The following is a 27,202-nucleotide window of genomic DNA, read 5'->3' on the forward strand; positions in this document are numbered from 1 at the left end:
TTATTTTCTTGCTAGGTTGGTTGCAACAGACTTTGTACATGATTTCCCCTATGAGGATTGTGGCACTATGTATTATCTGGTCAGTTTTTTTTTTTTTCAAAAACAGCGCCACTCTTGCTCATAGGCCATCTCTAGTATTGCACCTCTGTCTTAACCATACCAGACACAACTAATGGACAGGGATGGCAATGGTGTTTTTTTTGTAAGACAGCCATGCAGATTACATATTTGTTGGCTGATTATATGGGCAGCCTGACATGTCCCCATTGTGGGCACAGCAGGAGGTGACATCTGTGCTAAACATACATGTTTATTGGGGAATGGGGGCAGGGAAGATGGATGTTGGTTGAACAGCTATGCCATGTTGCTGCCCAGATCTAATCAATAGGGTGATTTAATTAGGACATGGCTGGCAGCAGGGTCACCCTTTCTGTACAATGTATAGGTATGCCATACATTGAAACACTGTGAAGGAGGCCATGCGTTTTAACGTGAATGCAAAAAATTTGAGAACAAATAGGCTTACACAGGCTAAGTGGTAAAATATTTACAAAGTGTGATTTAGGGCTCTTTCACACTTGCGTTGTCCGGATCCGTTGTGTACTCCATTTGCCGGAATTACACGCCGGATCCGGAAAAACGCAAGTGAACTGAAAGCATTTGAAGACGGATCAGTCTTCAAAATGTGTTCAGTGTTACTATGGCAGCCAGGATGCTATTAAAGTCCTGGTTGCCATAGTAGTAGTGGGGAGCGGGGGGAGCAGTATACTTACCGTCCGTGCGGCTCCTGGGGCGCTCCAGAATGACATCAGAGCGCCCCATGCGCTTGGATGACGTGTCCATGCGATCACGTCATCCATGCGCGTGGGGCGCCCTGACGTCACTCTGAAGCGCCCCGGGAGCCGCACAGACGGTAAGTATACTGCTCCCCCGCTCCCCACTACACTTTACCATGGCTGTCAGGACTTTAGCGTCCTGACAGCCATGGTAACCATTCAGAAAAAGCTAAACGTCGGATCCGGTAATGCGCCGAAACGACGTTTAGCTTAAGGCCAGATCCGGATTAATGCCTTTCAATGGGCATTCATTCCGGATCCGGCCTTGCGGCAAGTCTTCAGGATTTTTGGCCGGAGCAAAAAGCGCAGCATGCTGCGGTATTTTCTCTGGCCAAAAAACATTCCGGTCCGGAACTGAAGACATCCTGAACGGATTTCTCTCCATTCAGAATGCATGGGGATAATCCTGATCAGGATTCTTCTGGCATAGAGCACCGACGACGGAACTCTATGCCGGAACAGAAGAACGCAAGTGTGAAAGAGCCCTAACGGACAAAAAACTCACATACATTGTAAAAACAGTAACTGTAACCTGTGTTCAAACCAATAAGCAAGCTTCAATCGGACACGCTACCAACGTGACTGGCGCCCGAGTGATACGAGAAGTGTAGTAACAGACATCCTTCTTCACATGATGTCTCCTGGAGCTTATCGCTCTTTGTCTTCTCCTCAGGATGTCCAGCGTGCAGAACGCATGTCCCTGAGGTAATCGCTCAGGGATGAAGCCTGGACTTGGACACAAAACAATGCAGCTTTTTGTATGTTACTGAGCTCACTACATAATATGACATTAAAAGGCTAATAATTAAAGGTGATAATTAAAGGGAAAGAACCAATAAGAACAACTAAAAAATACCCTTCTACCACACCATGTATGGGGTTGAACAGTGGACACTGGAGAGGGGCATTTTTGGAATACATGTAATTCAATAATATATTTAGTATAAAAAAAAAAAAAAAAAGAATGTTGCTCACCATCTGCAGTTGCACTGGGAATATCTGCATTCTCTCATGTTAGCCAAACCACGTTTTCGTGAGGAGCTAATTTGCATTGCCTTGAAATAAGTCCACACGGTCTCTTCTTAGGCACCTAAAAAAAAAAAAACGGATCCGTCACCACTGACTTACATTGTCTTCAGTTCCGAATCCGTTTTAATGACTGGACACAAAACCACAGCTTGCAGCGGTTTTGTGTCCGGTCACAAAACGGAAAGCTGCCGGAACAGAAGACTTTCTGATGCATCCTGAACAGATCTCTTTCCAGTTAGAATGCGTGAGGACTTCATGGAAAATGTTTTTTTTCCCCCAGTATTAAGATCCTCTGCCATATCTCAATACCGGGAAAACAACAATGCAAGTGTGAAAGTAGCCTTAGGCCTCATTCATACGACTATCCATTTTTGCGGTCCCCAAATCATGGATACCGGCCATGTGCATCCCGCATTTTCCCTTACGCAATTCCTGCACTATGTTACAAATGCCTATTCTTGTCTGCAAAACGGACCGCGGACTAGTCATATGGATATGGATAATACACGGTGTCTTTTGCGGCCCCGTTGAAATGAATGGATCCACATCCAACTGAGGCCTTATTTTGTAGGAGACCGGTTAGAATGATGGGCTTGTGTTTATGCACAAGCAAGTATGATGGAGCAGAGCTGCAGTGTAAAGTATGGGGGGGGGGGGCGCAAAGGGAGGAAGAGAGCTGCAGCCTGAGCCTGTGACATGATTGGATCTTAGAAAGTTAGTATATGACTCTTGTAGATTATACTGAGCTGGAGTCATATGCGGTTATGGAACAGGACAGAAAACAGCAAATTAAGGCAGAACATAGATGGCAAATATTACATCAAAGTCATGAATATTATATAATTGCTTGCTGTTATAACCGATCTCACGAAGAACCCAGAGCAGCTGATCAGAGGGAGAGCCTGGTTATCCTGCCATTGCAAATGTAGAACTGCACGCCGCCCACTGATCTCTATGCCTGTTCAGGAACTGACTCACTAGTGGTGGGGGTCCAGAAGAGGAACCTCATATACAAAGCGGTCGTCACTGGCCTAGAAAGAGACCGCAGTTATCAATACTGAACTTTCAGAAAACTCCTTTGATCAAGCTCATGTGATCATTAACTGCATATTGTTTTTGATAGATAAAAAGGGCCAAAAATGTGACAATTTTGCAAAAACTTGATACAGAAGAGGTTGTTTCCATAGGGTTGTCATTGCTTCCCTTGCCTTTGCTAGATACAGATGAGAACAGTGACACCTACTGTCTTTACTGAGGTACTACATGGGATTGCACATTGAATCTCCAGTTAGATATGATCACAGTATTTGCTGCATGTTGTAAAGGCTTTGTCTATTCAGTACCAGGGGTGCACCTAGCCTTTCTGCTGCCCAGGGGGGAGCGGTCCGCCCCGGGTGCCAGCTCTAGCGCTGACACCCACATACTGCGGCGGGGCAGGGAGCAGAGCGCATAGTTCACTGCCCCGCTGCCGATCACCGCCGTAGGCTTCTGTGCGGGGACGTGGGGGGGGGGGGGGGGGGATATGGTGGGATACTGTGTGGGGGAAAATTATTATGGGAGGGATTACTATGTGGGGGGAAAATTACTATGGGGGCAGTGTGGGGGAACACTACTGTATGGGGGCAGTGTGGGGGGACACTACTGTGTGGGGGCAGTGTGGGGGGACACTACTGTATGGGGGACTACTGTATGGGGGCAGTGTGGGGGGACACTACTGTATGGGGGCAGTGTGGGGGGACACTACTGTATGGGGGCAGTGTGGGGGGACACTACTGTGTGGGGGGACACTACTGTATGGGGGCAGTGTGGGGGGACACTACTGTATGGGAGACTACTGTATGGGGGCACACTACTGTATGGGGCAGTGTGGGGGGACACTACTGTATGGGGGACTACTGTATGGGGGCAGTGTGGGGGGACACTACTCTATGGGGGCAGTGTGGGGGGACACTACTGTAGGGGGGACACTACTGTATGGGGGCAGTGTGGGGGATGTTGCTATTGGGGAGGCACTGAGGGGCCATTCTATTATTTCTGGGGACACTATACAGGGATTATTACCTGGAGCACAATATAGGGTGTTATTACTGGGGGCACTGTCGTGGACACTATAGGGACATTTGGAGTAATTTATCAAACTGGTGTAAAGTAGAACTGGCTTAGTTGCCCATAGCAGCCAATCAGATTCCACCTTTCTTTGACAGCTCTTTTGGAAATCCAGTTCTACTTTGCGCCAGTTTAATAAATGACCCCAATTATGTCTACTGGGGTCACTGTTTTTTCAGCAGTATAGTACCTGGGACATTGGGTTGCACAACGGGCACAGTATTGGGGGTGGCAGCAGGATGACACTGAGGACACCGGCCAAAAATATATACAATGCAACAGCACTCTGCAAACCAAATAAAGTACAATAATGCCAAAATAATAGAAAGTATTCTGGTGCTAACGGTATGCTAATAAATTTTATTTGCTTGGCAAATCATTTTGTACAAAATTATTTGGGCCTGTCTCCCGCATGTCAAGGCGTTCTCTGTAAGATGGGACCCTAACACTATATACCACATTAACTGGTGCCATACTAGCCTCCATTACATTCGGGGAATGCAGGCTCCTCATGCATGCCGAACCCATACTATATAATACCTCTTTGGTGCCAGTCATGCATGCCAAACCCATACTATATAATACCTCTTTGGTGCCAGTCATGCATGCCGAACCCATACTATATAATACCTCTTTGGTGCCAGTCATGCATGCCGAACCCATACTATATAATACCTCTTTGGTGCCAGTCATGCATGCCAAACCCATACTATATAATACCTCTTTGGTGCCAGTCATGCATGCCGAACCCATACTATATAATACCTCTTTGGTGCCAGTCATGCATGCCGAACCCATACTATATAATACCTCTTTGGTGCCAGTCATGCATGCCGAACCCATACTATATAATACCTCTTTGGTGCCAGTCATGCATGCCGAACCCATACTATATAATACCTCTTTGGTGCCAGTCATGCATGCCGAACCCATACTATATAATACCTCTTTGGTGCCAGTCATGCATGCCGAACCCATACTATATAATACCTCTTTGGTGCCAGTCTCCATTTTGTTCAAGGAATGCAGGTTCCACATGCATGCTGAGCCCACTCTGCATTCCACCTTTCCTGGTGCCCAATGGCCTCCAATACATACAGGGAGAGCAGGCTACAGCTTTAGGCCTATTGCACACGGCCGTTTTTTTTTCCCGTTTACTGGCCGTTTTTTGCGTTCCGTATACGGTCCCATTCATTTCAATGGTTCCGCAAAAAAAACGGAATGTACTCCGTATGCATTCCGTTTCCGTATTTCCGTTTCGTTTTAACATAGAACATGTCCTATTATTGCCCGCAAATCACAGTCCGTGGCTCCATTCAAGTCAATGGATCCGCAAAAAAAACTGGAACACATACGGAAATGCATCCGTATGTCTTCCGTTTCCGTTCCGTTTTTTCCTGAACCATCTATTGAAAATGTTATGCCCAGCCCAATTTTATCTATGTAATTACTGTATACTGTATATGCCATACGGAAAAACGGAACGGAAAAACGGAACAGAAACGGAAACACAACAGAAACAAAAAATGGAACAACGGATCCATGAAAAACGGACCGCAAAACACTGAAAAAGCCATACGGTCGTGTGCAATAGGCCTTATGGCTACACTAATTAAAGCCAGCCTATAGGGCAGACAGGGTGATCAGGAGTGCACGGCCAACAGAGTCAGCCACACCTCCTATACAAACTGCAAAGAAAAATTAAGGGTCATTCCTTGAACAAAATGGAGGCCGGCACCAAAGAGGTATTATATAGTATGGGTCATCCGTGTTTTTTTATTTATTTTTTGCAGATCCATTGTAACGGTGCCTAAAATGGACAAGAATAGGACATGTTCTATTTTTTTTACAGGGCTACGGAACGGACACGGAAACAAACAACATTTGTGTGCATGTAGCCTTAGGCCTCATGCACACGACCGTTTTTTTTTAAGGTCCGCAAAAACGGGGTCCGTAGGTCCGTGATCCGTGACCGTTTTTTTTCGTCCGTGGGTCTTGTTTTTTGGAGGATCCACGGACATGAAAAATGAAAAAAAAAATCTAAGTTAAGTTTGCCTTTGAAATGATAGAAAAAAATGAACACGGATCACGGACACGGATGACAATCTTGTGTGCATCCGTGATTTTTCACGGACCCATTGACTTGAATGGGTCCGTGAACCGTTGGCCGTGAAAAAAATAGGACAGGTCATATTTTTTTCACGGCCAGGAAACACGGATCACAGATGCGGCTGCCAAACGGTGCATTTTCCGATTTTTCCACGGACCCATTGAAAGTCAATGGGTCCGTGAAAAAAAACTGAAAACGGCACAACGGCCATGGATGCACACAACGGTCGTGTGCATGAGGCCTTAGGCTGTGCGGCCGGTCTGCCTTCTCCTTCAAAGTTTTAGTATATGGGCCATAACCCTGAGGCAAGAGGCTGGCAAACAGGCCCCTCCAAAACCCAGTGGCGGGGTTACTTCCGCCACAAGGGGGAAGGGGGGCGTGACACCACACCCAGAGCATGATCTGATTTCCCAAAAAATGCCATCGACCCCCAAAATGCACCTCAAGTGTCAAAAATGCCACTAGAAAAAACATGTTTGCCCTGCATTAAATAATTCCTACAGACTTCCATGTCTGTTCTAGAGCTGGCACCTTTTTTTATATTTTTATTTTTTTTAAACATAAAATTTGCCAGTAATAAAATGCACCAGCCTAATGAGGCCTTCATTCTCCATATACCTGGATGCCAATGCTTGGCCAGTACCCTGGCAGCTGGGGTGATGTGACTGGCACTTCTGTCTGTGTGCCCTAAAATACAGGGAGGGCTCATTTACAAAGAACGTTTTTTTACTCCGCTCTTTTGCTCCCCTCTGGCACTGGCGGAAGATGCGCCTAATTTATGGCAAGGCTTGCGCTTTGTCATGAAGTCAGAAGTCGGCCTGACGGGAGAAGGGAGGCATGAAGCTGGGGAAGGTGACGGGGATGGCTGCAGAATAGATAGAAATGTCAGGCCTCTGCACTGCTGGGATTAGTAGTCCAGATGCGGAGCACATGTATGTATGTGTATATATATACTGTATATGTGGCTGACACGGATTTTACAGGCAGATCTCAGAAGTATGGCGGGTCTGTGACGGAATGTAAACCTTTAAAACGTCAGCACAAACTTCACGTGTGTAAGGACGAAAAATACCAGCCACGGGTATAAAATGGGCATGGAGACGCCCATGACCACTGCATCGCCTCCTCTGGTGGTCACACTTCAGGGGGCAGGCCTGGCATCCTACACTTCTGGCTCAGGCTGCCTGGGTCTGTTTAACCCCTTCAGGACCGGGACATTTTCTGGGGGGGGGGGTTAACTCCCCGCCCTCCTGGAGCCATAACTTTTTTTATTTTTCCGTTCGCATAGCCGTATGAGGGCTTGTTTTTTTTGGGCGGGACAAGTTGTACTTTCTAATGCCACCATTTACGGTAGCATACCATGTAGTGAGAAGCGGGGAAGTAAAATTCCAAATGGGGGGGGGGGAATTATTAAAAAAATATATATATATATTCCACCACAGTTTTATGGGTTTTGTTTTTACAGCATTTCCCGTGCGGTAAAACTGAGCTGTTACTTTCATTCTCCGGGTCAGTACGATTACAACAATACCACATACATATCGTTTTTCTTGCTTTTTAATACTGGGGAAAAAAAAAAAAAAACTTTGGAAAAAACGAATTTCTTTCTTTGCATTGCCATATTGAGACCACGATAACTTTTTTATGTTTATGTGTACAGAGCTGGTGGGGGGGTCATTTTTTGCGGGACGATCTGTAGTTTTTATTGATACTGTTTTGGAGGGGGTGTGACTTTTCGATCACTTTTTTAGTGGGAGGTGAAGTGTCTAAGAAACAGCGAATTAGCCATTTCTTTTCAGTTTCGTCGTATGTTAAATGTTATGTATTTTTATTATAAATCTGGGGAAAGGGGTGTGATTTGAATTTTTATATTTTCAACAAATATTTTAATTTATTTTTTTATTACACTTTTTGATAGTTCCCTTGAGAACTTGAACAAGCAATCATTAGCATTACACTAATTAGGGGGAGTTTCATCAAACTGGTGTAAAGTAGAACTGGCTTAGTTACCCATAGCAACCAATCAGATTCCACCTTTCATTTTTCAGAGTTCCTTTTAGAAAATGAAAGGCGGAATCTGATTGGTTGCTATGGGCAACTAAGCCTCTTTTTTTTAACGCTAGCTTGATAAATCTCCCACTAGATGTGCAGACCTTGATAACTGAAAATATTACCATTAAAAAATAAATTATAATAACTATTGCTGTGTAATACCAGCCAGTTGGAAACCTTTGTAAACACCCCAAAAGACAAAAACAAAAAAAAACGCTTTTGTGTCCTTCGTTTCATATTTCCCACAGACTTTCAGCTTATAGCGGGAGCTGGCGTTTTTACAGCAAAAAAAACAAAACAAAAACGCAGCAGTGTAGAAAACCGCCACCAAAAACCTATGTGTGAACACAGCCTAGACATCAGCTCTTACGGTCAGCGCTGCCAGGCTGGGGAGCCTTTGAACGCCGGGGGGCGGGGAGAGTGGAGAATCAGCCAATCAACACAGCAGCAGAGGCTAAACCACGCCCCTTCTAGGTAAACTGTGCGGACATAAACTACCTGACCTGGGGGAGCCTGGCTGCACAGCGCCGGCCTCTGCCCCCCGGGAAGGGGGAGCATGGCTGCACAGCGCCGGCCTCTGCCCCCGGGAAGGGGGAGCATGGCTGCACAGCGCCGGCCTCTGCCTCCCGGGAAGGGGGAGCATGGCTGCACAGCGCCGGTGTTCCGTCATGACAGAACACCGGCACCATGGTGAGCTCAGGTGAGCAGCAGCTCCAGTAATGCTGCGCTTCTGTCACCCACCTGCAGGGGGCGCCGTGCACTGTAGGAGAAGTGAGGTAGGTGTGGCGTCTGGATAGGAGCCGCTAGTCCTGAGGAGGCAGCGCTCAGACAGAGGACGGGGATGGAGGCTGCAGGGAGGACGCTACTTGACTTGGCCAATTTGGCCATTGGGACCCCAGAAGTGGGGGCGGTGAATTTCACTGCTCTGCACACTCTCCTCCACACCATCATCAAGCACTTACACATCCAGGATGTTAGCGTCCAGCTCCCTGCAAGCACCGGACAGTACCCACCACCGCCACCAGGGGGAGTGCCTGGAGAAGAGGATCCTGCACCTAGAGAAACAGCTGGAGGTTCTGAACAACTTGCCCTCTGGATTAGATCTGATTGCAAGGAGCACATCTGGCCAGCAGGGCGGGAGCAGCCCTGTGGAGGACATGTGGCAGATGATGAAGCTGAAGAGCAGGCTGGAGGTGAATGAGGAAGGAGTGTGTAAGGTGAGGAGCAGTCCCTGATCAGGTCCTGGAGGTGACAGTGCAGACCAGTAGGTGCCATTTCCAGTGCCCTCCATCACTGTGGTAGTCTGCAGGGCACTGGTGTGTCAGGGGGCAGCAGTGTAATACAATAGGACTGTAAGGGGTAACTCCGCATCCTCCTCTTTCTCTATAGGGGGTTAGTGATCAGATCTGTGAGGGGGAGGAATTGCCCACCTTGGGGCGGATGTGAGAACACTATTAGGATGTAGAGCCGTCACATTCTGCAGGTGCGGCTTACAGCAGCCTGTATTCTGGGAATGGAAGAGGCGTTTGCCTTGCAAAGGGTGATGTGGCCTTATAGCCGCGCTCTAGAAAAGTTGTGGTGTTTTTTATTTTTTGTATAACGATGCTCTAGAACAGAGATGCCCAACCTGTGGCCCCCCAGCTGTTGCAAAACTACAACTCCCAGCATGCCTCTACAGCTATCAGCCTACAGTAGGGCATGATGGGAGTTGTAGTTTTACAACAGCTGGAGGGCCGCAGGTTGAGCATCACTGCTCTAGAACAGTTAGGATTGCGCTATATGGGGATGCTCTAGAACACGGGTGCACAACCTTTTCTGTTTGGGGGGGCCACATTTTCAGACTGAAGGACTGAATAGCCACAAGACATAGACAGGGAAAAAAAAAAGATGAAAAGTAAAATGTTATGTGACTAGTAAAGGTCTGCGCGCCGCCCCCCCCCCCCCCCCAAAAAAAAAGTGATGCCCCCTAATTCCCCTGCGTGAATGTGTGTGAGTTGTTACTTGTGCCGTTGGAACAAGGGTGGGCCGCCACGACATAGACCCATGCTATATCCACTTATCATTTGGCTGGGGTGGCCACGTTCATGAAGTCCTCTGCTCCCAGTATATAATGGACAGACTTGGGAATAGTCGCCCCCTCCCCCATTTCATACAGGGACGGAATCATGGCCAGAGCTGCAGCCGACCTCCCCTCATCTGCTGGTAGTGAAGCGTTCAGACCGACCCCCTCGTGCTTCATACGTGGATTCTGCTGCTTAGAAACCAAGGCACATAAATGAGTCCGAACCGCAGGGATGCTGGATAATCATTTACCCACCGATCACATCACCCGGTAACACGTTGTAGTCTGCGCGGACTGACGCTCGTGGTAACGTACAATCAGCTTGGGCTGAATATCTTTTGAAATACATCCATTGAGAAAAAAAATAAAAATAACTCACGAGAAGTTGTTGGAATCTCATTAAAGGGAACCTGTCACCGGGATTTTGTGTATAGAGCTGAGGACATGGGTTGCTAGATGGCCGCTAGCACATCCGCAATACCCAGTCCCCATAGCTCTGTGTGCTTTTATTGTGAAAAAAAAAAAAAAAGATTTATTGTCAAGGACAGGACTCATCTCAGGATAATTTGCATATGTTTTAAATAGTGTTTTTTTTTTTTTTACACAATAAAAGCACACAGAGCTATGGGGACTGGGTATTGCGGATGGGCTAGCGGCCATCTAGCAACCCATGTCCTCAGCTCTATACACAAATCCCGGTGACAGGTTCCCTTTAAACGTTCTATGTGTGAATTTAATGATGAAAGATGTAAGTGATCACATTACATTATTAGAGCGACCGGCGCTAATGCTGATCGCAGACTTTTAACCCATCAGATGCCATGGTCAATTGTGACCACGGCATCTGAGAAGATAAAAACTGGGAGTGTGGAGATGGGGGGAGCTGGAGTGTGTGTGCAGAAGCCCCTGTACTCAGGAGTGGTACAGGGCTGCCGCATATTAGTAAGGGCTCATCATGCACACGACCATATGTATTTTGCAGTCCGCAAAAAATACAGGTGACGTCCGTGTGCATTCCGTATTTTGCGGAACGGAACATCCGGCCCCTAATAGAACAGTACTATCCTTGTCCGTAATGCGGACAATAATAGGACATGTTCTATTTTTTTTTTTTTTTAGCGCAATGGACATACGGACACGGAATTGCACAAGGAGCACCTTCCCTTTTATTTTTATTTTTTTGCGGACCCGTAGAAATTAATGGTTCCGCATACGGTCCGCCCAAAAAAACAGAAGTGACACGGAAAGAAAATACGTTCGTGTGCATGAGCCCTAATTCTAATAAACTCCAATCCAATGTATTGAAGTCTATTAGAGAAGCAATCTGATTATTGTGTGTCATAGTTCCCTAGGGGGAAGTATTAAAAAAAAAAAAATATATATATATATATATATATATCCCCTCCCTTTTTCAAAAAGTAAAATAAAAGTACACAGTTTCTTCACCTTCCACAAAAAAATTACTAGAAAGTGATCAGAGACATGAAATGTTGTTTGTATAATACATAAAGTTTTTTATCACGCGTGTGCAAAACGCATTGCACCCGCGCGATAAAAACTGAACACGATCGCAGGCAAAACTGAATAACTTTGCCTGCGAAATCAAATGCATTCGCAACACATCCAGACCTAACCCGGACACGCTCATCTGCAAGGGGCCTAACAGTCAGCAATGTCTCACAAAGAGGTACACTAACCAAAAGTGGCCTCTGAGACTTTTTGTCAGGCAGTGGGCGATAAAATTTGGCGGCACAGATTAGGCCTCCTTCACACATAGGAGGGAATTTATCACGAGTGGCAGTCTTCATGCAGATTTTTAATAAAAAAAAGATATGCTCGCCTCGCCTCTTAATAATTTTGGCACATCTTGCACCAGAAAATTAAATCCTTGCTGGCTTAGTTTTCTGGTGTATTTTTAGGCCAGTTTTTAGCGCAAGTCAGGCTGCATACCCGGTAGCATGGAATAAAGGAGGGGGGGTCCTGAATTTTTTTGCACAAAGCAGGACCAAATTTTGCAGTTTTCTGGTGTCGAGCATTAAAAAGAGGCCCCACCCCTTTCCACTACATCCTCCTATGCGACTAGTTTTCCCATATCATCACCATGACGGCCACAAGGAGATTGACCCATGACCTCTGTGGGGGCAGGAAACAGAGAAGAGGTTAAATTGCCCCCTCCCACCACCGCACCTCAGTGTTCCTGTCCCCACTGTGGCCAGGGTCAGAGAAGAGTCTCCCTGTGGCCGGCAGGGAGATGAAGATAGGAATTTTTTTTTTTTGTTTTTTTTTTTCTTCTTCGTCTCCAGGGGCCTCCTGGTTACCTGAGGCTCGTCGGAGCTCCCCCAGTCCGCCGGCGGCCGCGTGCTCATGCTGGGCTTGGGGGGTATCGGGAGGACTCGCTCCGGCTGGTCTGGAGCCTGCTCCCGGGCCGCAATTTTCCTCCTCCTCCTCCCCTGTGGGTCGGGCTGGTGGCGGCCGGCGTGTGTGCACGCCGATGTCGGTGACGTCACTTCCGGGTTCGGACGCAACCCGGAAGTAAAGCGCAGGAGCAGAGCAGTTTGAATAAAAGGCGGGAGCGGCCATAGGACGCTGATCTGAGGTCTGTGAGTATTGCAACTGCACTTTGCTTCAGAAGATGTCAGGCCCTGAGGTACAAACTGTTATGGAGCCTGATGCTCCCTCTCTGCCTCCTGTAAGTATCCCTCTGGGGGTCCGCTTTTCTTATGGCACGGTATTTTTGCTAGCCTTATTTCTGATACCGCTATTCCATATCTGTTTCAGGCTAAAGAGACGCAAAAAAAGTTTAAAAAATCTCCTCGCTGCATCTCTTGTGCTAGGAAACTGCCTGACGAATATGGAAAGAAGCTTTGTAAAGCATGTATTTCTGATGTGATCCAGCAGGAACAATCGTCCCTTATGGAAAATATCAGATCGGTGGTTCAGGAAGAAATCCGGGCCGCTAGAGTTGCTCCGTCTGATCCCCAGGACGAGCCTTCTCGCAAGCGTCCGCGTTCCAGGATTATTTCCTCCGGATCCGAGGATGCTGGCGATAAAGCTTCTACTTCCACGCAGTGGGAGGATGATCCATCTCTCTCTGAAGGGGAAATATACGAAAATAATAGGAAGTTTTATTTTTCCTCGGAGGAGATGAGTGACTTGCTAAAGGCAGTCAGAGCGACAATGGGGATTGAAGAGACCCCTAGGTCCGTATCCATTCAGGACAAAATGTTTGGGAGACTCAAGGTGAAAAAATCCAAGGTCTTCCCCATAAACGAACACATTAGACAAATGATTCTGGAGGAATGGTCGGAACCAGAAAAACGATTGGAGATTTCCAAAGAATTAAAAAATCGACTATTATTCGACCCCTCTCAGTCTAAGTTGTTTGACGGGACTCCTAAAGTTGACGTGCAGGTGGCGAAGGTTAACAAAAAAACTGCCCTGCCGTTTGAGGATGCTGCCCAGTTGAAGGATGCTATGGAGCGGAAGGCAGATGCCCTTTTAAAGGGAACCTGTCACCGGGATTTTGTGTATAGAGCTGAGGTCATGGGTTGCTAGATGGCCGCTAGCACATCCGCAATACCCAGTCCCCATAGCGCTGTGTGCTATTATTGTGTAAAAAAAAACCGATTTGATACATATGCAAATTAACTTTAGATGAGTCCTGTCCCTGAGATGAGTCAGGGACAGGACTCATCTCAGGGTAATTTGCATATGTATCAAATCGGGGTTTTTTTACACAATAAAAGCACCAGAGCTATGGGGACTGGGTATTGCGGATTTGCTAGCGGCCATCTAGCAACCCATGTCCTCAGTTCTATACACAAAATCCCGGTGACAGGTTCCTTTAAGGAAAGCTTGGGAGGCCTCCATGTTTTACATCAAGACCAACATTGCGGCAACGTCTGTAGCCAGGTCTATGTACCTATGGTTAGGAGAACTTGAGAACCACCTAAGCAGTAAGACCTCCAGGGAAGAAATCCTGCAGTCCATCCTGCTACTTAAATCGGCTACAGGGTTCCTGGCAGATGCATCGGCTGAATCTATTAGATTCTGTGCTAGGGAGGCAGGGCTTTCCAATGCGGCTCGTCGGACTTTGTGGATGAAGTCCTGGTCGGGCGATAGAATCTCTAAACTAAAGTTAATATCTATCCCCTTTTCAGGAGAATATGTATTTGGGCCGGTCCTAGACGAGATACTTGACAAGGCGGCCGACAAGAAAAAGGGATTCCCTGAGGAAAGGTCCTTTAGGAAGAACCAGTCCTTTCGGTCCTACGGCGGACAAAACAAGTCTGTTAGAGGGAAAGGCAAGTCAGGCTGCTGGTCTTATCCCAAAGGGGGTAGAGGAAGAGGCTTCCTTCTCAAGCCCCAATCCAAATCCGAGGACAAACAATGACGCCATTGTAGGGGGGAGACTGAAGGATTTCCTGGGTCCATGGTCACTAACATCAAGAAATCCTTGGGCCTTGGACATCATTCGGCAAGGTTACAGGATCGAGTTCACCTCTCTCCCCCCTACAAGATTTGTCGTCACAAAAATGCCTACCAGATTCTCCAGCCTAAATATCTTTCAGGGAGTCCAGGACTTGGTGAAGAAGGGTGCTGTAATCCCAGTCCCCGCATCTCAAAGGGGTCAAGGGTACTATTCAACCCTATTTTTAGTAAGGAAAAAGGAACGAGACTTCCGGACCATCATAGACTTGAAACAACTGAACAAGTTTATTCTTTACAGGAAGTTTAAGATGGAGTCTCTCAAATCCTTAGTACCGTTGATAAAGCTAGGGGCATTTATGTGCTCGGTCGACCTGAAGGACGCCTATCTGCACGTCCCCTATTCACCCAGATCACCAGAGGTTTCTAAGATTTGCTATCCTAGACCCTTCCAATCGGATTCGTCATTTCCAGTTTATAGCACTACCCTTCGGGATTTCAGCCGCTCCAAGGCTCTCCACCAAACTTGTGATAGAGATGATAGCCCCACTCAGGCAGGAGGGGTTAAATATAGTGCCATATCTGGACGATTTCCTAGTTAAAGCAGACTCAAAAGATCTCCTGCTGTCGGACCTGGAAGTATTTCTGTCCCGCCTATCTCAACTAGGTTGGATAGTGAACGAATCCAAGTCAATGTTGGTTCCATCCCAGAAGGTGAGATTCCTGGGAGTTACTCTAGACTCCGTAACTCAGTCAACTTTTCTTCCACAGAGCAAAATCCAGTCACTGATAAACAAGGTGAGGCACTTCCAACGCCGGAAAAGATGCTCAGTGAGGGAAGCAATGAGCCTACTCGGCCTCCTAACCTCCTGTATACCCTCTGTCGAGTGGGCACAGGCTCACTGCCGTGTGATTCAGACCTGGCTATTGTCCCACTGGAACAAGAAGAAGGGTTCTCTGGACTCCAAGCTCCCAATCCCAGGATTAGTAAAGAGGTCCCTCTCATGGTGGACGAAGGAGAAGAATCTGTCCCAGGGAGTCCCATGGATCAGATCACCGTCAATTACCATCTTCACGGACGCCAGCCAATCCGGTTGGGGAGCAAAAATCGACAGAGCCTATTTCCAAGGAACGTGGAAGCGTTTGATATCTGCCCAGTCTTCAAATTTCAGGGAGCTGTATGCGGTAAGAGAAGCCCTTCTCGCCGCCAAGCAATTGATAAGAAATCAGCATGTGAAAGTCCTATCGGACAACGTGACCGTGGTCTCCTACTTGAAACACCAGGGGGGTACTCAATCAAGGAGACTCCAGAGTATCTCAGAGGAAATCTTCTCCTTTGCAGAAAAGGAACTAAAGTCCATCTCAGCAATGCACCTGAAGGGATCCCAGAATCTAGAAGCGGACTTTTTGAGAAGACAGGTGGTAGATCATACAGAGTGGGCACTGAATCCAGAGGTCTTCAATATGCTAACCCAAAGATGGGGGCTTCCTACAATAGACCTGTTCGCATCAAGGAGAAATACGAAAGTACAAACATTCTGCTCCCTAAATGCCGGGGATCATCCCTGGAGAGTAGACGCTTTCTCCCTAAAATGGTGCTGGGATCTAGGGTATGCATTCCCTCCATTGCCGCTCATCCCAAGGGTCATTCAGAAGATTCAGGAGGGGAGAACCACGGTAATATTGATCGCTCCGTTCTGGCCAAAGAGAAGTTGGTTCGCTCCTCTATTAAAGCTAGCAATAGACGAACCAGTGAGACTCCCACTCAGAGGGGACATCCTATACCAGGGTCCTTTGCTACATCCTCATCCGGAGTTCCTGAAGCTCACTGCTTGGATCCTGAGGTCTCCCTCTTAAAGTCTCAGGGCCTGTCAGACCAGGTTATAGCCACCCTGAGATGTTCTAGGGAAAAAAGTAACTTCCGCGATATACCTGAAGGTCTGGAAGAGATTCTGCTCATGGTCGGGCGAGGAGAATCCAAATTTTGTGGGGCCCAATATCCAGAAAATTCTGGAATTTCTACAAAGGTTTCAAATTTCGGCATTAAGCGCCTTCTTTGACTCCGACCTGGCAGACCATAGATGGATCAAACGATTCATTAGAGCTGCCCGTAGACTGAGACCCACGCTTAGGTCCCGCAGCCCAACCTTGAACTTATATTTAGTTCTCAACAATCTTATGTGTTCCCCATTTGAGCCATTGGAGGATTGTTCGATTAAGTTGCTTTCATTCAAAACTGCCTTTCTCATAGCAATTACCTCTGCCAAGAGACTAGGAGAGATTCAAGCTCTCTCCATTAGGGAACCATACCTTACCATCACTGAGGATAAGATTGTGCTTAAACTAGACCCAGGTTTCCTGCCAAAGGTGGCCTCAGACCACAACAGAGGCCAGGGGATCCTACTTCCACCCTTCTTCAACAATCCCAAGGATCAAGAGGAAGAGAAATTTCACTTCCTTGATGATAGGCGTACAGTCATTAGATACTTGGAAGCCACTAGGGACTTCAGGAAGTCTGACAGTCTGCTTGTCCAATTTGCTGGAAGGAATAAGGGATCCAGGGTCTCAAAATCCTCCATTGCAAGATGGATTAAGGACACTATTACCATATGTTATAAGAATCAGAATCTGGATCCTCCTTCCAATATTAGAGCTCACTCTACCAGAGCTGTATCTACTACCTTTGCTGAAAGAGCAAGGGGCTTCCCTGGATGATATATGCAGGGCCGCCTCCTGGTCTAGTATTCACACATTTGTGAAACATTATCGTTTGGACTTGTCTGGAACCTCTGGCCTCTCCTTTGGTCAGAAGGTTCTCCAAGCGGTTGCCCCCACCCATAAAAAATAATTTTATAACTCTCCTTGTGGCCGTCATGGTGATGATATGGGAAAACCGGAATTAGACTTACCGGTAATTCAGTTTCCATGAAATCACCATGACGGCCCATATATTCCCTCCCTTTCTTTTGTTTGAGGTTCTTTTTCACCGGTATTTTTCTGGTATGGTGTAATACTGAGAAATACTAGGACACTTCTGGCACTTGATATCTTTGGAACACTGAGGTGCGGTGGTGGGAGGGGGCAATTTAACCTCTTCTCTGTTTCCTACCCCCACAGAGGTCATGGGTCAATCTCCTTGTGGCCGTCATGGTGATTTCATGGAAACTGAATTACCGGTAAGTCTAATTCCGTTTTTTTGGGCTCACAGCTGTGCTGCATTTTACCCATAGTATTTTATTAGGGATTGGTTCTACAAAGTATGCCCAGGACTTGTTGGGAGTCGTAGTTTCTTGGTTGGAGACCTCCGTCAATTAACGGGTATTAAAAAGGATGCAAAGTGATATCAAAATCTGGAATAGAAAGCGCAGCACAAGAACGTACCAGTGTGAACTCTGCCTATGTGGCGGTATGACTGACACACAGGGACGATGGGGAGAGCTTCCTCACACTGGTGCCGTTCCCTTTTCATTTTCCGACCCTGTTCTGTTTCTACAGCTTTTGGTAAGACCAGGACACACATGACTACCCGTGCGTCTTTGGTGTGTGGCGTGCTCCAATTACACCGTAACGTGATCGCCTCCACTGAAGGCATTTTCTTTCAGGACACTCAGGCTTCTCTCATGGAGATAAAGCATTTCGTAACAGGCAGCGCCCCAGGAGAGAGACTGTTTTGCAGAACGTTTCCCCACGGGCGGCGTTTTATGTACGTGTTGATCTGTAAAAATGTACATATCAATGTTATTACTGGATGGATCCATTACACCTCCATACAACCTGGTTGTACAGAAATAACTATTACTGCGTGCATGATTCTTAGCAGGCTTAGCTCTCCAGTTGCCTGTCAAGGATGAGTTACAGATAATTTGTATACCATAAATGTCTGGTGGGGTCTGACTGCTTGTGTCACCACCCGTCGTCAGAAGAACAGGGTGCTGTGTGCACCATTCTTCTCTGAAGCTGGACCAGTATGGCATGAGATATTCTGCACTGGTACATGTGTGCCAGCATCCATAGGTGCACCTCACAGTTTTAATATCAAGACTCTTTTGGGAATATTCATCTTCTACCTTCATACTTGCCAACACATCCAAATGTAAAATCGGGACATTTATGTCTCGCCCTTGAAAGCCCCCTAAATGCCCACAAAACTTTAGAGTACATCACTTTTGTGGGATTGTCCTAGCAAAATCGTGACTGTTGGCAATGTAACAGGACATATGGGATCTAGAAGTCCCAGTGATCAGACCCCATCCCATGGGTAAGTCATAAATACCTTTAGCTGGTATTCTTCTTTAACCCCTTCCTGACATCTGCCATACGTGTACACGGGGGTGCACTTAGTCTTTCTGCTGCGTGAGGTGAAAACTGAAACTGCGCCGCCACCCCCCCCCCCCCCCCCCACCCAATGCCAATTTCTTAGCCTAAACCCCTTTGCCACAATGAAAGCGCTCATTGCCCATGGCCCTTCTGCTGCCCCCCTCTTGCCCCTACCTGGTGCGATCGCCTCACCTGGCATCATTGGTGGTGCACCCCTGCATGTACAGCTGATGTTGCATTAAAGATGGCGCTCTCCCTAAGTGGTAGCTACAGCTTGCAGATGCCTGCAGTTTTGCACAACAGACTCGCTTTGGCATTTACACATCAGCCACCCATTGGCAGTGTCTGATTGGAGACAACTACGATCATGGACATTTAACCCCTCACATGCCATGGTAAATTGCAACCACAGCATCTGAGCAGGTATTTGGAGGAATGAAGCTCTCTCCGATGCCTGAACTGCTCATCCACGATTAAATCCCAGGAGCCATTCAGTTGCTATTAAGTTATGTTGAGTTTTTTTTTTTTTTTTTTTCACACACGTTCAGAGGAATTGGTAAGTTGCCATTATGCGCAAGGGCTAGTATGTAGTGGGCTGCTGCGCTGTGCCCGCTCCATTCATGTAGGGTGCTGGTTGTATAATATCCCAGGGCTCCAATCAATTAGGGCTCATTCAGACGGCCATCCGTTTTTTAAATAAAAATTCAGGCTTACTTGGTATCTGTCAGCTCCAGAAACACTCCCCAAACTAGAGTAAGTGATGTATAGTGTAAGTGAAGCGGAGTCCAGTTATGTCATTTTATCTTCATACTCCCTTGCATTCTGACGTTGTGCTCCCACAAATCAGAGCTCAGCTTCTCTAACCCTGGGTTCACACCTGAGCGTTCTGAAAGGAGCGCTCTGTATGCGCGATTGTACCGGCGTTTACCATCGCGCATACAGAGACAAGTGAACGCCCATTGTCGCGCGTTCCCGAAAGTCTATGTACGGGAACGCGCGACAAAACGCTCCAAAGAAGCTCAAGAACTTTTTTGAGCGTAGGGCGTTTTACAGCGCGTTCAAACGCGCTGTAAAACGCTCAAGTGTGAACCAGGGCCATAGGGAAGCATTGGTTTTCATGTGTTGAGCGTTTTACAGCGCGCTTGAACGCGCTGTAAAACGCTCAGGTGTGAACTCAGCGTTAGGGCAGCAGAAATAACCTGACAGGTTCACGTTAAATGAAACCTGTCACTGTGAAAATGCAGTGCAATCTGCAGGCAGCACGTTATAGAGCAGGAGGAGCTGAGCAGAGTGATATATGGCTTTATGGGAAAAAGAGTCAGTAAGTTATACATTTATATCTCTGCTCTTTTTATGCTTATGAGTCAAATGGGCCATACTGCTAGTCAACCAAAGTTAGCTGCCAATCACTTATAGAACCGCCCACATGACTCTTAAGCACAGAGAGTGGAGGTTTGAATGTATAAATTACCGGTTTTACGGAATAATTTCCCCACAAAACTATATATCAATCTGCTCAGCTCCTTCTGCTGTGGAACTTGTCTGTAGATTGGACAATATTTTCTTGGGAACAGGTTCATTTTGAAAGGGTATTCCAATCTGACATTAACCAGTTTGCTGTACGTCTGGAGCGAAGCGGAAACATGGCGCCCAGCTGGAGCGAAGCGGAAACATGGCGCCCAGCTGGAGCGAAGCGGAAACATGGCGCCTGCTCCACTCACACATGCAGCGGGCGTCATGGCCAGCGGGTCTCCACAGTTTCAAACAGCAGAGAGCCCCGGCTAATGACTGTGACCGTCAATAATGCCAATAACGGTCATTAAAACCTTTAGATGCCGTGATCAAGTGAGGTCATGGCATCTAAAGGGTGAAAAAAAAACTAAAACGAAAGCTTGCGCTTCCGGGCTTCTTCTGCAGCCAATGAGAATGCCAGTAATTGGTTTCAATTGGGTCTCTCTGAAGAGCAGCAGGTAGCAGGCCATCATAAGAAATGAGCAATTCTGTGCAATTAATGGGTCTAAAAAATGTATGATTGTTCAGAATAAAAATAAATAAAAAATGTGGATTTTGTAGGCTCAAATGCGACCGTCAAAATCATAAAAAAAAACATGCAAGGCTAAATGTCATATTTTTTATTTTATTTGCTAGTTTATTAGGGCTAGGCATGTTAACCTGAGTTAGTCTGTCAATAATTGTCCAAAGATCTGTAATTGCCTTATAATAACAGCTTTCATTAATGTCCTCTGTCCCTTTCCACTGCTCCATTACAAGACTGTTGCTAGGGCTTGTCTGTCTTCCTTTTAGTATAAACAGAAGACAGAGGGGCGGTCCTTCACACTGCATGCCTGCATTAGGCTTCAGAGTGAGGAGGCGTGTCTCTCAGTAATCCAATCTGATTGGCTGGCAGGGAGCTGCTGGCTACAGCAAGTGTGTCTGGGAAGTGAGGAAAAGCAGTTTTGGCCTCAGAACTGGCAGAAGAGCCATCTTGAGAAGGTCCTCATATTGTAAATAAGTAAGGGGAAAACTGAAGGAAAACAGTGGTATGTGAAGAAACTAAAGACTGCTTTATGCATAATGCTGCTGCAGCAGTAACACGTGATAATTGATTTCTTGATGAAAACATGAGTTACCCTTTAAATATATATATATATATATATATATAAAAAAAAATACATATATAACAAAAACTATACACATCATGGGTATCACCGTGACCGAAAACACCCGTACTATTAAAATATAAAAATATTTTTCTAATGCAACAAATGGCGTAATGGAAAAGGATAAAAATGGCCAATTTGCCATTTTTTTTCATCGCTTCTCTTACCCCCAAAAAATTTATAAAATGTGAAAAAAAAGTCAAACACTCACTCCAAAATACAAAATTGCATCATAATTGCAAATGCTATACTAATAAGTTAGAGATGCTTGGCAAATCCGTGGATATAATGGAGGCCATTTTGGCACCAAAAATGACAGAAATTTAGGCGGATCCACCATGCATGTGGAACCTGCACTTTCTGAATTATATGGTAGCCGTCATGGCACATAACAGGTAAAATTTGGGGTTAGGAACCCGTCTAACTAGAGATCGCCTGGACCTGCAGCAGACGGGCTCAAATAATTTTGTACAAAACGATCTCTAACTTATTAGTATAGCATTTGCAATTATGATGCAATTTTGTACTTTATTTGGTTTGCAGAGAGCTGTTGCATTGCATGTTTTGTTTAACAGTGTTGTTCTCAGCCATAGCAATGTGCCCCTGCGCTTTGGGATGTGCTGACTGGCCCCCTTTTTCTTTGCAACTCACTCCAAAATGGTATCAATAAAAACTACAGATTGTCCCCCCCCCCCCCCCCACCCTGCTTTCCACCACATTGTATGCCATATTAATTTGTGGCCTTAAAAAGTACAACTTGTCCCGCAAAAAAAGCCCTCATACAGCTATGTGAATGGAAAATTAAAAAAGTTATGGCTCAAGGAAGATGGGGAAGAAAAATGAAAAAACCTCCAGTATCCTAAGAGTTAATGGCATAATGCTAGTTTGTGCCATCAATGTCCGATTTGCGCAGGCCATAACTCTAGGAGTGCTTTACCATGAATTCTGAGATTCGGAACAAAACAGGCCTGACACAGCTTAGGTTTACTAAACTATGATAAAATCCATTAAAGATTATATATACACCATATTTTTCGGACTGTAAAATGCACTTTTCCCCCCCCCCAAAAGTGAGGGGGAAAATAGCAGTGCGTCTTATAGTCCAAATGTTAATGACCACTTCCATTATTATCTACTCATTCTCCCTGCGCTTCTTCTGGGCCCTACTCTGAAGTGCGTCATAACTGCGTACAGCGCCAGGACGTAGTGCACGTAGGCACGCACTGTGACCTGACAATGTGCGATGTCAAGTCACAGTGCAGAGAGGACTGAAAGAAGACCAGGGAGCAGTGAGTGGCAGCGCCGTCCAGAGCAGGAAAGGGAAGTTTTTGTTAATTTTTTTTATAAAATATCATATCCGAGGTCTGATGCGGGTCTGATCTAAGGCTGATGGAACGTGGAGATCTGATTTTGGGGTCCGATAAGGATTGGGGGTTCTGAACCGAGGTCTGATGAAAATTTTTCCTCCTCTAAATCCTAGGTGCGTCTTATAGTTAAAAAAAAAATTGTATGTGTGTGTCTACAATATAGACACACACAAAATGGCATTTGGCTGACGCTCATCTCATGCAAAGAGAGGTGGTGGTCACAAGCATCTTAACTGATCGATGTCTTCAGTGGAGCTAATATGTACAGTGGAAGTCCAGTCTTTAAACATGGTGCCCGCTCCAAAGCATAGTGGATGCCATAGCTGCTGGCTGTGATCAGCGATAGGGAATCTCCCATAGACTGCAGTGGTAATTCATTGCAGTCTATTGGCGATGGAATCCAACAATCTTGTTTTAAAAAAAGTGTTGAGAAAAATAAATAAATGTTTAAACGTGTGGCTGTATCCTAAACCCCCTGGCTGTAAAACTTTAAGGGTTCGGCCGCTCTGAGCAGCCGCAGTGCGACCACAGACTGTGCAACCTGCAGTTTCACTGCAGAGCGAGGTGGTTTTCGAGTTTGCCAGTAAAGAGCAGCAGCCACAAAAAATCACATTGAAACGGTGCTGATTTGCAGTCTAACAAGTACAGTTTTTGGCCACAGCCGCCCCGTGGAGATAAGTCCTTTTTTGCAGTGTGTTTATATGTAATGCTGATTATTGCATCGCCCTCATCCTTATGTTCCCTCTTGTGATTTCAGGCTATGGCAGTGCTGCAGGACCTCATGCTGGAGGTCAACATCCTAAAAGAGTCACAGCGGGAGGTACAAGACCAGATCCAGAAAATGCCCGATACTGCAGGGGTGGTAAGTGGCACAGAGTAAACGCAGAGGAGACATCCGTGCAGCATCGCTGGAGATATATGCTTGGGGGCTTTTGGCTTGCAGTGACCTGGGCAAGCAACCTGCAAGCAATAGACTTTGCGGATGGAAGCCCTGGTCAACCAACGACATGAGTACCCCTGTATGATGTCTACATGCCATAATAGGGCATATGGCTCTTTGAGACAACCCCTTTAACCACCTCCCGACCGCCTAACGCGCCGATGTGTCCGGGAGGTGGTTGATTTACTCCTCCTGGACGCATCGGTGCGTCATCTTGCGAGACGCAAGATTTCGTCACAGCCGGCCCGCGCATGCGCATCGCGGGCCGGCATTTCGTCGCCAAGTATTTAGTCAGCAACCTGCCTGCCAATGATCGCGGCTGGCAGGTTGCTGATTTTTAAAACAACCAATCAGAAGCCAGATAACCCATCATATTAGTAAATATGATGTGGTTATATGGCTGCTGTGCTCCTCTGCTCCTTCTTTTGGTCGGTTGGTTCCAGCAGAGGAGCACACATCACTGTGAGTACCCACCAACACCAGATCACCCCCCTGAACCCGACCAGGGCGTATCGCTAATCAGCATTTGTACTTTTATAGTATCTGGAAGTGATCAAAACTGATCACGGTCAGATCTATAATTGTATTAGTGTCACTTTAGTTCTCCCTCCACCCAAAACGCAGTGTTTGCCCGATCAGGCCTGATCGGTCGCCCACACGTGCGTTCGCCCACACCCGCCCCACCGCAGTGACAAAAAAAAATTTTTTTGGGATCGCTGCACATTCACTTTACACGCACTGCGGCGATAAAAAAAATCTGTTTTGATATTTTTTATCAACCGCAGCGGCCTCCGGTACTTCGCTAGCCTCCCATTTGTAAGACAGGCTTGCTTTTTTTTCTTGGGTAGTCTCAGGGAATACCCCTAAATTTAGTTGCCCACATGTCAAACAGGGGGTATTCCTCTGAAGAGGCCTACAGGCTTCTGACCCAGTCAGATGAGGAATGGGAACCCTCATCTGATGAATCTAGCGGGTCAGAATACGAACCTGTAGAAAGCAGTGGCTCTCTGACCCAAAGTTCGGACGAGGAGGCTGAGGTCCCTGATAGCACCAGGCGTACCCGGCCCCGTGTCGCCAGACCGCAGGTTGCGCAGGATCCGCTTCAAGAGCAGCAGAGTGGGGCTGGTGCTGTCGGATTACGTGGTGAGGCATACACCAGCAGCCCAGCCCTTCCTGGACCTAGTACCAGCACTGCCGTAGAACATGGTGAAGTAGCGAGCACCAGAAGGGCAGTTGAAGCTGGTACGGTGGCACGTGCAGTAGTGACCCCGTCGCAGCCACCGCAAAGACGTGCCCGTAGAGCCCCTAAAATCCCTGAGGTGCTGGCAAACCCTGATTGGCAGTCCCCAACTTCAGCCGCACCTGTAGTTCCCCCTTTCACCGCCCAGTCTGGAGTTCGGGTTGAGACAGCTCAGATCGGTTCGGCCCTGGGATTTTTTGAGCTGTTCTTGACTGCGGAGCTCTTAGACTTAGTTGTGGCCGAAACAAACAGGTATGCCACACAATTTATCACCGCTAACCCGGGAAGCTTTTATGCCCAGCCTTTCCGGTGGAAACCAGTCCAAGTTTCCGAAATTAAAACTTTTTTGGGCCTCCTCCTCAACATGGGTCTAACTAAAAAGCATGAATTGCGGTCATATTGGTCCACGAACCCAATTCATCACATGCCCATGTTCTCTGCTGCTATGTCCAGGACACGATTTGAGACCATCCTGCGTTTCCTGCACTTTAGTGATAACAGCACCTCCCGTCCCAGAGGCCACCCTGCTTTTGACCGGCTCCACAAAATTCGGCCCCTCATAGACCATTTCAACCTGAAATTTGCAGATATGTATACCCCAGAGCAAAACATCTGCGTAGACGAGTCCCTTATACATTTTACCAGGCGCCTTGGCTTCAAACAATACATCCCAAGCAAGCGCGCCCGGTATGGGGTCAAATTGTATAAGCTCTGTGAAAGGGCCACAGGCTATACACACAAATTTCGTGTCTATGAGGGAAAAGATCAGACCCTGGAGCCAGTCGGTTGCCCTGACTACCTGGGGAGCAGTGGGAAGATAGTCTGGGACTTGGTGTCACCCTTATTCGGCAAGGGGTACCATCTTTACGTGGACAATTTTTACACAAGTGTGGCCCTCTTTAGGCATTTGTTTCTAGAACGGATTGGCGCCTGTGGTACCGCGCGAACCAGTCGCGCGGGCTTCCCCCAACGCTCGTTAGCACCCGTCTTGCAAGGGGGCAGAGGGCCGCACTGTGTAACGAAGAACTGCTCGCGGTGAAATGGAGAGACAAGCGTGACGTTTACATGCTCTCCTCCATTCGCGCAGACACGACAATACAAATTGAGCGAGCAACCCGTGTCATTGAAAAGCCCTTCTCAGTCCACGACTATAACCTTCACATGGGAGGGGTGGACTTCAATGACCAGATGTTGTCTCCGTATTTAGTTTCCCGACGCACCAGACACTGGTATAAGAAGGTGTCTGTATATTTAATTCAATTGGCTCTGTATAATAGTTTTGTTCTCTACAGTAAGGCTGGGAGAACTGGATCCTTCCTCAAGTTTCAGGAAGAGATCATCGAGAACCTCCTGTACCCAGGAGGTTCCGTGGCCCCATCCACCAGTGTAGTTAGCCGTCTACACGAGCGACATTTCCCCAATGTCGTTGCTGGTACCTCAACCCACCCGTCACCCCGAAAAAGGTGTTGTGTCTGTAGCAGGAGTGGAATAAGGCGTGACACCCGCTATTTCTGTCCTGACTGTCCTGACCACCCTGCCCTATGCTTAGGGGAGTGTTTCCGGAAGTACCACACACAGGTACACCTAGCATAGGGATCATCTCACCAGGACAGGCACACAGGGCTATTAGGGCCCATTCACTCACACAGCTGCTGCAAACGTCTCCTTTCACCTGGGACAAAGTGCATAACGCACTTCGCCACATCTTTGGGCGATTTGCGCTTTGCACATTGACCCATGGGGAAGGAGAGGTTTGTTCTATAAAGGTAAAAAAAAAAAAAAAAAAAAAACACCAGTAAGCAAACACGTTAATGTTTAGTTCAAAAAGTTAAAGTTTACATGTTCTGTTCCAAAGTTAATAAAATTATTGCGTTGCGGCCTGTTTTTTTTTGTTTTTTTTTTTGTTTTTTTTTACCTTCCAGGTGGACCAACCGATCGACTAGCTGCAGCACTGATGTGCATTCTGACAGAAGCATTGCGCTGCTGTCAGATTACACGCAAGTCAGTGTATGCGGCGCTGCAAGACGGGATTTTCTCCTCTGCAGTAACGGATAC

At 46.8% G+C, this 27,202-nt stretch overlaps 1 protein-coding gene across 1 annotated transcript in view; it reads left to right on the plus strand.

Annotated features, from left to right (window-relative positions):
* Positions 1-8,991: 8,991 nt before the first annotated feature.
* The window catches only part of QRICH2 (glutamine rich 2), a 63,272-nt gene continuing 45,061 nt past the window's right edge, over positions 8,992-27,202 (plus strand). The window contains exons 1-2 of the mRNA XM_044299874.1: positions 8,992-9,350; positions 23,725-23,829. Of these exons, the coding sequence (XP_044155809.1) occupies positions 9,105-9,350; positions 23,725-23,829 (351 nt within the window). The 5' untranslated portion in view covers positions 8,992-9,104. The remainder of the gene's footprint in view (positions 9,351-23,724; positions 23,830-27,202) is intronic.

Source organism: Bufo gargarizans, chromosome 6 (assembly GCF_014858855.1).
Source record: "Bufo gargarizans isolate SCDJY-AF-19 chromosome 6, ASM1485885v1, whole genome shotgun sequence".
NCBI classification, from domain to species: Eukaryota; Metazoa; Chordata; class Amphibia; order Anura; family Bufonidae; genus Bufo; species Bufo gargarizans.